A 15,066-nucleotide genomic window follows, 5' to 3' on the forward strand; every position below is an offset into this window, starting at 1 on the left:
TAAATATTTAATATATTGTAAAGGGAGCACGACCCTACGGAAGGCCTCTACAGCCGCAGTTCCTTTTAGCGCTCCTCTAGCTTTTTTAACACCCGCTGCTTAAGCTCTCGCTATGGTAGAATTGCGTATATAGGATCGTTAGAGTTCTTAATTGCCTAAACTAAGTTATGCCTATAGGCAGGCTTAGCAATATTATAATACTTACTAAGATCTGTAGGTGGAACGCTAGCTCTACTAGCTTCGCGATAGAGTTATACTTATAAAGCTTTAATTTAAACGGCAAGATCGTCTATAAAATAACCTTTAGGGGTATAGTAGGAGTCCTCCGGATCTTTAATCCAGTTGTTTAAATATAGTTCCTCCTGCTACCAAATAGATTGTAGAGCTCTCTTAGTACGTTAAAGATCGGTAGTACGCTTAGCACTTACTGCTGTTAAGGCTGCAGCCTCTCTATCTATTGCTTCTATTATCTCGTAATATAGTTACATTCTAGCTTCTTAGCTTAGTGTAAAAAAGCCTTCCGGTAGAGGCGGAGGCTGCCTAAATCCACTTAATCCTAATAACTGTATAGTATGCTAAATTTGTCGCGTTTGAATTAAGACTAGTAAGCAATTATAAAAGAGGCAATCGTCGTTAGATAAAGTATAGTTTGGAGGAGTTACCTGCCTCTAGTCTCCCTTAGCTAAATTGTCGTCGTTATTATTATTAAATTAATCACGATCGCCTGCGGAGCTAGTTCCTAAGTTTGGAATAATACTATTAAAATTGCTGTCTTTATCAGTAGAAGATTCGCCGGAGGCTAAGATCCAATGACTGTTATCTTCTATATTAGAAGACACATTATAAGCCTTATTAGCAGCAGTAAGGGCGCTAGAAGCAATGGATTAATTATCCTTAGTCGCGCTCTTACTTAGCGGCCTCCCGCTTATTACTATTCTTATTTAGTTAAGGACCTAAAACTTCCTTATTGCCATCTAGATCCTTATAATTAAATTTGGCGTCACTAATATCGAATAAAGGCTCCGCTATAGCCTAGTAGGCAGGTAGCAGTAAAGCAGAGGCCTAAGGATCTCTCCCATATAGGCAACGAAACGGCGTATAGCCAATTAACTCATGGTAGGTACGATTAATTAAGGCCGCAATGAGTAAGTAAGCCGCTGCCTATTACGAAGTTCCTATAACTTACTTTACTGTATAAAGCTTCTTCTTTATAAAGCCGTTAGCCTACTCTATAAGGCCTTACAATTGCGGGTAACGGGGACGGCTATTAATAACTTTAACTCTATAATAACAAAGTAGAATAAAAAGGGCGCCTTTAAATTCTAAACTATTATTACTCTGCCAAATACGAGGGTGAACACTATGGTAATATAGCCATTGTAAAATAGCAGCGGCGACTTCCTTAGCAGTCTTCTGCTTAAGAGGATAAAGGGCGTAGTATTTACTAAAATAATCGCATATCTATAGAATCCATTTATATTCGCCGTCTGGCTTGGAGCGTATATTAATTAGATCGCCCTAAATACGGTTAAAAGGAGCTGATAAGACAATTATATTAAGCGGAGGCTTTGTAGTAAAGGCTGCTTTTCTATAAGAATATTAGTGATATACCTTTAAATTTAGAATTTTTAACTTACTCCTTACAGATCCAACAGTAATTAATTAGCTAGTTAACTTTAATATTTCTTATACCGTAATACTCTGTCGCAATTATATAGTACGTCTTCTTCTACCCTAAGTATTTAATATACTTGCTTATAATTACATTATAAATCTCTGGCTTAGGAATCACCTTTAAAGCCTTTTTATTGGCGCCTAATAGGCGCCTCTAGAGGCCTTGTAGATCTAGGTAAACATCTTCCCTTATAAACTACCGGAGGTTGGCCTTTAATTTGGCGTTGCGTTCTGCCTATATACGAGCTTTATAATCTAGATTGGCAAGCTAGGAAATAAGGTCGTTATATTTATATTAAAAGACTCGCTTTATAGAGTTCTTCCTAGTTTCTTCTAGATACTTTATAAAGGTAGGCTTTACTATAACTGAGAAGGTAGGAATAGCTTAGGCGGCGTTATAGAACCCAGATGTAGTAGAAGGTAAGGTAGTATTAGATGCGGAGGTAGGTGTGGGGTTAAGCGCGGAGGCCGACATCGCTATTGCTGTTAGATTTAACCCGGCAATTAAGTTAAATATATATTTAGAACTTATAGAGAAGGCCTGCATATTATTAAGGGTCTAATTAAGTTGTAGATAAGGTGGTGGCTAAAGAGCAATTAATGAGAATTTTTTAAAGTTCGTTGCAAAGTTTAAAGTTTAAGTTCGATGCCCCTAAGCTAAGCCTAATTAGGCAATTACTAAGCAAAATTAACACCATAAGGGGCTTACGAGAGCTCTCTAAAAAATGCTTATAGTTAATTGCGAAATATTATTCGACCACCAAATATACACTTATTAAGTAGATCTTTTGGCGACGTCGTATAGGCGTCGCAGGCGCAATTTAGGGTTACTATAGGCCTTATGCGATAACTATTTACCAATAAAATCTAAAGGTGAAATAAAAATTAAGCATATAGCGCAACTATTTTAAATAGCTTCGCGATTGGCGGTGTAGATGCAGCATTAGTGAGCCTTAACTGGGCTATACCGTCTTGTAATTGGCCTAATCTTTAAAAGATCTATTCCGGAATAAAGCAATTAATCCGGAATAAAGCAGCTCAAAGCGATACACGATTTGTTCCTCTTTAAGGACAATCTATTCCGGAATGAGGCAGAAATATTCCGGAATAAGGCGTGTACCGGTATTGGGCAGAACAGGTACGCCTATCTTAGATTTTGCTAATTAAGGGTAAAGGATATCTATCCTTTTACGTAATATTGTTGTCACGGAACGAGGTCAGGAAGCTCTGTGAACGTCGTAGCATTGACTATGGTACACGACAGGATATTGCACGAAGGTGCAAAGAGGTGCGAAGGGACTAGCACTCTATATACTGTGGGGTGCCAAGGCTCGCTAAGGGCCGCCAGGCCGGAATCCGTGACAATTGTTTAACTATTTATAGTTAATATATAGCCTAGGTTTTCCGTTCTTCTTTAGTATAAATAGTACTAAATACCCCACTAATAACTGCGATAGTCTAATATATCCCTTCTATAGATTTTCCTAGATAAACTCCTTAAGTGCTTTTAACTCTTCTTTAGTTAGTTTATAGATTAAAAAGAACTTAGGACTAGTTCCCGGTTTTAATTATATCTTATAGTCCTATGCTATATATTTTACTAGCTTTTTACTTTCTAGGCTCTATAGCTTCTTGCTATATTTATAATATCTCTTTAGCATATAACTTAAGCCTTACTTAGTCTCCTTATATATCGCTCTAACTTAGTACTATTATATTTTATAGTGATATTAATCTCTACGCGATTAGTTAGCGCTATCTTATATAGTAGATATCCCTTGACACGGCAATTTGCGTCCAACGAGATGGTGGCCCGTGCCCATACTCGGTGAGCAATGGGCGTGCCAATCGTCAAAATGGAGAGGTTCGAATTTGGGTAATGGCTAGGGCTTATGGCAGGGTTTTTTTGCAATCCGATTTGGAGGAACATTGTATTGGGTCTTCTAAACAAGGTCTGCATCAATTCTAGTACGATTGGAAGGCATGGCGGTAGTGGAATTGATGATTGAATTCTATATAGATGCAAGCGTAGTTTTAGAAACAGTGTTTGCGCACAGACCACCTTCTCGTTGGACGCTGGCGTGTCAAGGGATAATAGTATACGCGCTGCCGCAATCGAGGATTAGGCAGGGAGGACTTTTTTATATACACTTAAAACCCTAATACTCTATGGTAAGCACCAATCAGCAGCTGGATCAGCGGGCGGCCCTTAATACGAGTATGTCCACAGCTTGGCGCTGGTGGTGCTGTGGATATACTCGAATATGCGCTGGGTGGCTGGCTAAACACGTGACTTTTAGCTGATCGAGCGATCAGCCAAGCCTTGAATACCACAGAATTCTATCGACCATATGCACAAGGCCTGCTCGCCAGTGTGGCATACAATGGCAGTTGCTGCTAACTATTCATTCGGAACTGTAGGGGAGCATCACAATTCACCTTCACCGTAATACTCGGCAGCAAGGAAAAATCCTATTCACAGCTGCTCGGGCTCAGAATCACCTGGTGGGTTTGAGGATTGGTGAAGCATCGTTGCAAGCGAGCCAATCCAAGTGCTGTCGACCAGCTTCTCTGCTGCTCTCCAACCAACCTCACCAGCCGCTGCCTTGACGTCGATCCACTCCAGAATATTCCAACTCGGCCGTGTGTGCAGTTTGCCTCCGCCCACAGCGATAAGACAGCAAGCCTTTGTGCCTGGAAGGAAAACTGCCTTGGCGTGCATCTTTTCGGGAAACAGGCATCCCTACAATTCACGTGTTTAGGCCCTTTCGACGTTCGACTTTCGCTTCAAATTCCCTCCGTACACGCTCTCCCACAAGATTCTCCATAAGCACACCTCTCTCCATTACAGACCCGCCCTTCATATCATTACAACCCTTGATACGCCTTCTCTGCTCGCTCTACACCACTCCTTTACCTTCTAACCCACCCTCCTACCATCATGGATGTTAACCAGGTGTTGGAGGGGACACTCTCTCCCGGTGCGTCCTGGAATCCGCTAGCCCCTTGACCGATTTACCGGCTTTTGCTGATTCCTTATAGACGCTACAATCCGTCAGAATGCCGAATTGCAGCTTACGCAGGCCGCCGAAGCCGATTTCGTGAGTCTACCTAGTCCGGAAGGCTACACCGTGCACAAATTCAAAGCCGGCTCACTGACACACTCTGTCCTACTGTAGTCCGGATATCTCACTACCCTCGCCCAAGAACTTGCCAACGAACGAGCACAATCTCACATTAGAACAGCCGCTGCTCTCGCACTCAAGAACGCCTTCTCAGCACGCGAACACGCTCGGTTACGTCAGGTCCAGGACCGATGGCTCACACAAGTAGATCCCAACATCAAGACGCAGGTCAAGGCACTCGCGCTGAAGACGCTTTCGTCAAATGATTCACGGGCCGGCCATGCGTCGGCGCAGTTTATTGCCTCCATTGCTGCTATTGAGATACCCCGTAATATATGGCCGGAGCTTATGCAAACACTGGTAAACAATGTCGGAGAAGGCGCAGACCATCAAAAGCAAGCATCTCTAACAACTATCGGTTTTATTTGCGATACCGATGAGGCGGAACTACGGGATAGCCTTGCGCAACACTCCAACGCCATTCTCACTGCCGTCGTTCAGGGAGCGCGAAAAGAAGAGACCAACGATAACGTGCGAAACGCGGCCATCTCAGCTCTTAGTGACTCTCTTGAATTCGTCCGGACCAATTTTGAGAATGAAGGGGAACGCAACTACATTATGCAAGTTATATGCGAGGCCACGCAAGCCACCGACAACCGTATCCAACAAGGCGCATACGGGTGTTTGAACAGAATCATGGGCTTGTACTACGATAAGATGCGATTCTACATGGAGAAAGCTCTTTTCGGTCTTACAATTCAGGGTATGAAGAGCGAAGAAGAGGACGTCGCTAAACTTGCGGTGGAATTCTGGTGCACTGTCTGTGAGGAAGAGATCTCAATTGAGGATGATAACACACAGGTGCGTAGACATCATGAGAGGTTTCACCTATTTGAATACCCCTATGGCTATAGACTTAAAGTACTAATACGACAGCAGGCTCAAGCAGAGGGATCTACCGAGTTGAGGGAATATTTCAACTTTGCTCGGGTAGCAACACAAGAAGTTGTGCCAGTCCTGCTCGAACTCCTTGCAAAACAGGATGAAGATGCTGCAGATGATGAATACAATATCTCGCGCGCCGCGTATCAGTGCTTGCAGCTCTGGGCGCAAACTGTTGGCAGTGCCGTCGTTCCACCCGTTCTTGCGTTCGTGGAGAAGAACCTTCGATCAGAAGATTGGCATTTTCGTGACGCAGCAGTCTCTGCTTTCGGTGCCATTATGGAGGGTCCTGAGGAGAAAATCCTAGATCCTCTTGTCAAGCAAGCTCTACCTGTGTTGATTGGAATGATGGATGACCAGGTCATTCAAGTAAAGGATTCTGCTGCTTACGCTCTGGGCCGCATCTGCGAGGCTTCGTCTGAGTCTATTGATGCTCAGAGTCATCTTTCACCTTTAATCTCCGCACTTTTCACCGGCTTGTCAAGCCATCCAAAGATGGCGTCTTCTTGCTGCTGGGCCCTAATGAACCTTGCAGACCGGTTTGCTGGTGACCCAGGCTGCAACGAAAACCCGCTCTCAGCACATTTTCAGGCCAGCGTCACCCATCTTCTTCAAGTCACAGAGAGGTAAGCCACGCATATTAACAGGCTTTCGTTCATGTACTGACTTTGAATAGACATGATGCTGACAATCAACTACGAACTGCGGCTTATGAGGTGCTCAATGCCTTTGTTACAAATGCTGCTAACGACAGCGTCGGCTTCGTTGCGACTCTGTCCAATGTGATTCTCGAGCGTCTAGAGAAGACTATTCAGTTACAACAACAGGTGGTTAGCGTGGAAGATAAGTTGACACTGGAGGAAATGCAAACGAGTTTGACTAGCGTAGTTATGGTAAGATTTCTCAAGTTGCTCTACGGACAAGGAATTGATATCGGTATAGGCAATCGTTCAACGGCTAGAGGCAGAAATCAAGCCGCAAGGTGACCGTATCATGGCAATTCTCCTGCAGCTTCTCAATTCCGTCGGTGGAAAGTCTAGTGTTCCTGACACTGTATTTGCCGCCATTGGAGCGCTCGCAAACTCCCTCGAAGAGGATTTCTTAAAGTATATGGATGCTTTCGTGCCATACCTGTACAATGCGCTTGGCAACCAAGAAGAACCAGGTCTTTGTGCCATGGCAATTGGTCTTGTAAGCGATATTACACGATCGCTAGGTGAGAAGGTGCAGCCATGGTGCGATGCTTTCATGAATTATCTTCTTAACAACCTAAGGGTGAGTAACTCCGTCTTCGTCTTACTGGCAAATATATACTGATATTGCGAAGAGCCAGGCCCTGAGCAACCAGTTCAAACCTGCTATCCTTCAATGCTTCGGCGATATTGCGCAGGCAATCGGTGGGCACTTCGAGACATACCTTACTGTTGTAGCACAAGTTCTGCAGCAAGCTGCTAGCATACCAATGACAGAAATCACCTATGAGATGTTAGACTATGTTATATCTCTTCGAGAGGGTATCATGGATGCTTGGGATGGAGCCATTGTCGCAATGAAGTCGAGCGGCAAGAGTAAGTTTGCCATGTTCCTTCACTATGCTCGTGAATTTCCTCAAGTTAATGCTAACATGGGATAGCGCAACAACTGGTGCCGTACGTTCAATCAATTTTTGAACTCCTCCACTCCGTATACACAGAGTCAAGCCGCACAGAAGCTCTATTGCGATCATCCCTAGGAGTAGTTGGGTGAGTAGTCCCTGGATTATGTCGGCTGCCAATTGCTATACTGACAATTAAAAGTGATCTCGCGGATGCATTCCCGCATGGCGAATTTGCGGAATTCTACCGCGCAGACTGGCTAACTGCTATGGCGAGGGAAGTTCGTTCAAACCGCGACTTCCAACCTCGAACTCAAGACACAGCCCGCTGGGCACGTGAGCAAATCAAACGCCAGATCGGTACGTATACCAGCTCCCAGAACGGGTAAAAGGCTTCCCTGCTACCCTAGCAGGAGAGAATCCCCAGGAAGCATAATCAAACGTATACTAACCATATTATTATTTAAAGGCGGAGGTGCTGGCCAGATGGCTTGATAGTCCTAGCACTTCAAAAAACTACCTCCCGGCGTCTGGGTCAGCGTAGCAAGCAGAATGCACGAGAACGAGTTATCCCGGTGCTGATAGAAGCTGTCCAGTTTCATATCCTTGCGCTGGGCTGGTGTCATGGGCTAAGTTCCCTGCGTTCCCTGGTCGGTCTCAAGGTTCTGAGTCCTAAGCCTGCCGACAAGCTTTTTGGTTATCTGCGATGGCATCCGATCCGCCCACCACCCCCCCTCTCAGCATCTTGAATCGCAAAGTACCCATCTCGCACGAAAGTCTTCAAGATTGTCAGGCGCATTAAGTATTCCGGCAACACAAACACACCCTCTCTCTCCGGTTCACATCGAGCACCCTCCCAACCCCGAATCCGATCCCAAGCACCAGCACGACGTCGAAATGATGTGAAAATCAAATCGACACAGCACTACTAAACCCCTGCGATATCGTGCACCAATCCATAACACTACCACCAAACCCCGAGCACCACACTCCATAAGAGTCATGTATGCCCCAAGGTCATGTAAGGTCCGGCTTCTCGAAAGAATAGAAAAGTCGTTACCAAAGATATCCCCCAGATGTTTTTTCTCTTTCCATCACCATCAACCATCCATCGTCATCCCGGTTTTTAATTTATTGCCCTTTATAAAGATTCCCAGTCTTGTAACTCCCCGTCCTTTTTTCGTACCCCTTTTGGTTTTTCAAGTTATCCGGTTTAGAATATTTTGTTTCTCTGATTTGAGACGGCCTATTGGTTGGTTCTTGAACTGAAGAGGCCCTCAATGGGCAGTTTTTTATTAGATGGTGGGGGTTGGAGGGGGAAAAGGCGGGCGAGGAATGTGGAGGGAGGGAGGTGCGGCAGGGATAGCTTAGTGTCTATACAGATTAGATCGATATGACAATTGAGCCTACCTATATTTTCGATTTCTTCCAGTAATCTCTATTGCGATGATTAACTACCTTTGTCCGGCTAGGTCCGCTTTCTTCCAGCTAGCCAACCCTTTCCCCGAAGCCTTTGTTTCACGTTTCTTGGTACGTCTTGAACATATTTACATACTAGAAAAAGCTCGCCTTGTAGAACCGCTCCTGCGTCGTCAAGTTCACGTACTAAAGAAATCTCGATTAGCACCCGCTCGTTTCGCCTCGGACCGAACCAAGCGCTCCCGGGGGTGGAACAAACGCCGCACTCACCTCCACTCTAGATTATCAAAAATGCTCTATGCCAAGCAGCCGACCGCCCCGACTTTATCTCATAAATCAGACCCCCGGAGGACTGTTGGTACGTGCACTGCGCGCACGTGCGGGCATACTGCTCCTTATTAACCAATGAATTCTCCACTGAGGGCCTGAGCTTATGGACGTCGTTTTAGTATATTTTATATTTTTAGATTCTTTAGGTAATTACATCTTTATAAATATATACTATAACCCTGTATCTAAAATATTAAGGGCCGAGATACATCGTTATAAAACATAAGCTGGATTTTAAAACGCATCTTCATAGATTTAAATCAAAACTGACCGACTACCTATATCTAACTTCTCGTAGAATAGAGCCACGATATCGCTATAACGTGGAGGCGATAGAGAAGATAAAGAGCTTTTCTTATAGTATTTTAGAGATAATTAGACCTAGAGAAGTATATAAGGCACGGCAGTGAGGCAGAATTGCAATAAAACTAGAGTAAAACTAACCAGCAAGTTTTGCGACTGATTACCTATATCTGAATATTTTATATAATATAGCCATGACGTCGTTATTTGATGCAATGTATAGAGAAGCTAAAGAGCTCCCACCTCGTAGTATTTTCATAATAACTGGGCGTTATAAAAGGGTCGAGATACAGCAGTGAAAAAGGTGATTTTTGGTGGGTTTTGACGCTTCGTTACCGCCCACAAGCCCAGACCCTAGGTGGAGAATTCGTTGGATAAGGAGCAGTATGCCCGCACGTACCAAACGATCCACTGGGGTCTGATATATGAGACAGCCCGACTCCCCTCGCTCATGACCATCAGAATACCCTCCAGATACGTCTAGTAGTAGGCGCTGCGGACCGGATCGAACGGGATATCCTGGCGCAGCGTCCTGAGCGCCTCGTACGGCTCAATGAAGCAAGCTTCCGTCGAACAGAAAAGGTTAGTGAAAGTCGAGCAGACGTACTAGTACAGCAGAGTGCCTAGCTTCTGGAGCTACTGGAGTTTAGTACAGGTAGATGTAAATGCGACTTCAGATTGAATAATCCGTCGCTTCCACCGATGGGCATTGTGTCGGTTTTCTGTAACGGGCATGGCGGGCAGAACAAAAGTTGCCTGGAGTAGTGGCATGATCACGCTCAGACCCACCCCGCTCTAAATCCTTTTCTGGCCTAGCCGCCCATGCAAGCTTCCAACTACCCGCCTAGCCAGCCCTGACGTATAGGAGGGGNCATGCATTCCTGTGACCGAATGCACGAGAAGCTTCTACCAGAGCCACAAAACAACGAGGCATAACTTGACGTCTCCCGATCGTGCTGGCTTCTTCCATTGGTTTTTGGTCTTTCCTGCCCTGACGTATAAATTATTCACGCTCTGTTCCTTGTCTTCTTCATATCTACGACCTTACACTTAAAAAACTCCACGCTCATTTACCAGCTCGAGTTTCTGATACTAAAAGTCGAGTACGATAAGTCATACATCATGGCTTCTGGCATGCAATTCACAGATCGGGCCTCGAAAGCCCTTGCTGACGCCCAAGAACTCGCAACACAATATGCTCACTCGCAACTCCTACCTATTCATCTCGCCGTTGCCTTGGTCGATCCCCCTCCAGACCTCTCCAAAGACCAGCAAACTACCGTCCATGAAACACATGCACAATCAACCGCGCCTCTGTTTAGGCAGGTCGTCGAGCGGGCTCATGGCGACCCCCAGTTATTCGACCGAGCCTTAAAGAAGGCTTTGGTCCGGTTGCCCAGCCAAGAACCTCCTCCAGACAACGTCTCCGTCTCGCCCGCCTTCACCAAAATACTGCGGGCGGCGAACGAGCTGAGCAAGACGCAGAAAGATAGCTATATCGCAGTCGACCACCTCATACAGTCTATGGTGCAAGATCCCGCCATACAGCGGTGCCTTGCAGACGCCAACATCCCAAAGACAAGCCTCATCGACCAAGCTATACAACAAATCCGTGGTACCAAGAAGGTGGATTCAAAGACGGCGGATGCAGAGCAAGAGAACGAGAACCTAATGAGGTTTACAATTGATATGACATCCATGGCACGAGATGGCAAGATTGATCCTGTCATCGGCCGAGAAGAAGAAATTCGACGCGTCATCCGCATCCTCTCGCGGCGGACCAAGAACAACCCAGTCCTCATCGGAGAGCCAGGTGTCGGAAAAACCACAGTTGTTGAAGGTCTAGCTCGACGAATCGTCGATGCTGATGTACCTGCAAACTTAGCTGCTTGCAAATTGCTCTCACTTGACGTGGGTGCTTTGGTTGCAGGCAGCAAATACCGAGGAGAATTCGAGGAGAGAATGAAGGGTGTTCTGAAGGAGATTGAAGAGTCAAAAGAGATGATTGTCCTTTTCGTCGATGAAATGCATTTACTCATGGGAGCTGGCACTACCGGTGAGGGTGGAATGGATGCCGCTAACCTCCTCAAACCAATGCTTGCACGCGGGCAGCTCCACTGTATCGGCGCAACGACGTTGGGAGAATACAGGAAATATATCGAAAAGGACCAAGCCTTCGAGCGACGATTCCAGCAAGTCTTGGTTAAAGAGCCTTCAATACCCGAAACCATTTCTATCCTCCGTGGGTTGAAGGAGAGGTACGAAACACATCACGGTGTTACCATTTTGGATGGTGCCATTGTGGCAGCAGCCACCCTTGCTGCTCGCTATCTCACTCAACGTCGTCTTCCAGACTCGGCCGTCGATCTTATCGATGAAGCTGCTGCAGCAGTGAGAGTCACCAGAGAGTCCCAACCCGAGGCTCTCGACAACTTAGAAAGGAGGCTGCGTCAACTTCAGATTGAAATCCATGCTCTTGAACGCGAGAAAGATGAAGCTGCTCGTGCCCGTCTCCGAGAAGCAAAGGCAGAAGCCGCGAACGTCGAGGAAGAGCTGAAGCCACTCCGCGAGAAGTACGAGAGCGAAAAAGCACGGAGTAAGGAAATTCAAGAAGCCAAGATTAAGCTTGATTCTCTCAAGGTCAAGCTGGCCGAAGCTGAACGTATGCGCGACCTCCAAACCGCCTCAGATCTGAAGTACTACGCTATTCCAGATGTTGAGCAGCGCATCAACCAGCTTGAACACGACAAAGCGAAAGCCGAAGCCGAAATGTACAACCGCCGGGGCTCAGCTGGTGGACCCATGCTCACAGATGCTGTTGGACCGGATCAGATCAACGAGATTGTCGCCAAATGGACTGGCATTCCCGTCACCAGACTCCAGACAACAGAGAAGGAGAAGCTACTCAACATGGAAAAGCACCTTGGCAAGATTGTCATTGGTCAGAAAGAGGCAGTTACTTCAGTCTCGAACGCAATTCGGTTGCAACGGTCTGGTCTTGCCAACCCCAACCAGCCGCCAAGCTTCCTGTTCTGCGGTCCATCTGGTACTGGTAAAACGCTCCTTACCAAAGCATTGGCAGAATTCCTGTTCGATGATCCCAAGTCTATGATCCGCTTAGATATGTCGGAATACCAAGAACGCCACTCCCTTAGCAGAATGATTGGCGCACCACCAGGCTACGTTGGTCATGATGCCGGCGGACAGCTTACAGAAGCGCTCAGAAGACGTCCTTTCTCTATCCTACTTTTCGATGAGGTGGAGAAGGCTGCCAAGGAAGTCCTGACAGTCCTTCTTCAGCTCATGGATGACGGACGTATTACTGACGGCCAAGGCAGAGTTGTCGACGCAAAGAACTGCATTGTCGTCATGACATCTAATCTTGGTGCTGAATATCTAGCAAGGCCAAACGCACCGGATGGTAAGATTGACCCAACGACAAAGGAAATGGTCATGGGTGCGCTACGGAACTACTTTCTCCCCGAATTCCTCAATCGTATCTCAAGCATTGTCATCTTCAACCGACTTACGAAGAGAGAAATCCGGAAGATTGTCGATGTGCGCGTGGTTGAGATACAGAAACGTCTTAATACGAACGGGCGCAACGTCAAGATCGAGATGACCAATGAAGTCAGGGACTACCTAGGAAGTGCTGGATATTCTCCCGCTTACGGCGCTCGTCCTCTCGCTCGCTTGATCGAGAAAGAAGTGCTCAACCGCATGGCTGTCTTAATTCTTAGGGGAAGCATCAAGGACGGAGAGGTTGCGCATGTAGAGCTCGAAGATGGCCACATCCAGGTCATCCCGAACCACACTGATAGTGAAATGGATGAAGATAGCGATATGTATGATGAGGATGATGCAGTGGCCGAATTGGAAGATGTTGACGGTGGTATGGATCTCTATGAATAGATGAAATAGAAGATGGACGGCATGAATACGGGGGATTAGTCTTCGTAAAAGGCGTTTCGGAGTAAGACTGGGGGCCTAGATCATCTTTCTGGGCATAATGATGACGAATCATGAAAGGAAAAAGAATTTAAGAGACAGACAGCTGCGACAGCGCTGCATTGTATATAGTAATTAAGCCACCTGTGCAACCATTTCCATCTTTGTCTTGTTGATTTCCTGAAGAGTGACTTAGCTAGGATGACAGCCCAATCCCCCGAGAAATGTACAGAAAATCCGGCCTGCATGGTTTTCGGAACTAGATGTAACAGGGGAAATAATAAGTAACACGTACCAAGAGTAGGATTCGATTTATGTGAAGCTGAATGGAGTTGAGTGAAAGGGGACTGGGTGGCAATTTTTCCCCACCTAACGCGTCCGGAGCGAACCGCACGCGACTCCAGCCTCCGCAACTGCAAGTTCCGTTGTCACCCCCAATCCTTCGGACCAAGCTGCAGCCCACAATACCATTCGGCCTCCGTCCACTCCAAGCTTGGGCTTTCAGTCCACTAACTCACCCACGCATTTTACAGCTTCGTTGAAGTCCTCCGGCATTGGCATTCCACTCACTAAGGGCAAAGCCCCTCGTCTCTAATCTCCGCCAGCCTCTCCTTGGACAATGCCATCAACATCCGCCTCTCACCTCGCCAAACGTCCCTTTCAACCCTCTATTACTTCGTTCTTTGCGCGAACTGACGACTCCGATACCTTCACCTCCACCACTTCCATCACATCTTCATACAACGCTCCCACCAGCAGTACAGCGTCGCCCACCCTACCCTCTTCGGTACAAGCCTCGCTCCTTAACGTCGGCATGCGGGTGCGAAAATCAGTGCCAGAAGGCTACAAAACACACAAGCAGGCGCAATTCGCCCAGCAGAGCATCGACGTATACAGCGCCAAAGCTCCAGCGGAGCCCGTGCCCGCCGAATACACACACCCACGAGAACTGCTTCCCTTCTGCGGCCTGCACAAAATCGGCGGTTTCGCACCGCAGCCTGTGACCCATCCCTCCGAAAACCCCAACAGCCACGGCCAGCTCACCAACGGCACCCCCGCGCAACCCGCCCCGCTGCACTTCCACGTCACCATCACGCCAGATTTCTCGATACCGTCCTTCTCCAGCCAGCCGTCCGCCGCCGCCTCGACCCCGGCGCGCATCCCGAACCCCAACCCGCACAAACGCAGCTTCGACGACACGGCTGCTGACGCCCGCGCCTTCCGCCCCGCCTTGCCTCCGCTGCTCTTCCCCGCCGGTTGCGGCGGCGGTGGCGGCGGCGGCGTCCTGCTGCGCGACGACGCCGACGCCCCCGTCTCCCCGCGCTCGATGCGCCCGCCGGCCCAGCCGAACCCGCTGCGGCCGTTCGCGCAGCCGCGCACGCGCTCGATGCGGCGGCTGGCCTGCAAGGCGCAGGGTGGGGATGCGGATGTGGAGATTGAGAATGCGGAGGGGGTCGAGGGCATGGAGGGCATGGAGAGGCGGTCGAGCTTGGATTTTGGGGAGGCGGAGTTTCTGACGCCGTGGGAGGGGGAGGGGGGACGGGAGGTGGAGATGGGTGGGGTTTAACAGACTGGTTTTGGGGTGGTGGGTTGGGGGAGGCGCTTGGGAAGGACTATCGGACGACTTATGAAAGGCTGGAGTTTGGGAGCGGTTTTTTGAGTTGGATATGGTTGGTATTATAGCGAGATTCCCCACAACTGTCTGACTTTTCATTCTTGTTCCTCATTGTA

The 15,066-nt window shown here is 47.4% G+C and overlaps 3 protein-coding genes across 3 annotated transcripts; all 3 read left to right on the plus strand.

The window, feature by feature from the left end:
* Window positions 1-4,515: 4,515 nt before the first annotated feature.
* K441DRAFT_188779 (importin subunit beta-1) lies at window positions 4,516-8,084 on the plus strand. Its single transcript, XM_067640423.1, has 10 exons — window positions 4,516-4,655; window positions 4,717-4,775; window positions 4,854-5,660; window positions 5,739-6,367; window positions 6,418-6,634; window positions 6,684-7,016; window positions 7,075-7,309; window positions 7,375-7,483; window positions 7,538-7,695; window positions 7,805-8,084. Exons 1-10 carry the CDS (start codon window positions 4,616-4,618, stop codon window positions 7,828-7,830), a joined length of 2,613 nt encoding a protein of 870 aa, XP_067501749.1. The 5' UTR covers window positions 4,516-4,615; the 3' UTR covers window positions 7,831-8,084.
* A 2,206-nt stretch (window positions 8,085-10,290) lies between these two features.
* K441DRAFT_663504 (P-loop containing nucleoside triphosphate hydrolase protein) lies at window positions 10,291-13,680 on the plus strand. Its single transcript, XM_067649206.1, has one exon. It carries the CDS (start codon window positions 10,510-10,512, stop codon window positions 13,297-13,299), a length of 2,790 nt encoding a protein of 929 aa, XP_067501750.1. The 5' UTR covers window positions 10,291-10,509; the 3' UTR covers window positions 13,300-13,680.
* A 34-nt stretch (window positions 13,681-13,714) lies between these two features.
* On the plus strand, window positions 13,715-14,931 carry K441DRAFT_188821 (uncharacterized protein). Its single transcript, XM_067640424.1, has one exon. The coding sequence runs from the start codon at window positions 13,955-13,957 to the stop codon at window positions 14,900-14,902; it is 948 nt and encodes a 315-aa protein (XP_067501751.1). The 5' UTR covers window positions 13,715-13,954; the 3' UTR covers window positions 14,903-14,931.
* Window positions 14,932-15,066: the final 135 nt, after the last annotated feature.

Source organism: Cenococcum geophilum (assembly GCF_001692895.1).
Source record: "Cenococcum geophilum 1.58 unplaced genomic scaffold K441scaffold_33, whole genome shotgun sequence".
Taxonomy (NCBI): Eukaryota; Fungi; Ascomycota; class Dothideomycetes; order Gloniales; family Gloniaceae; genus Cenococcum; species Cenococcum geophilum.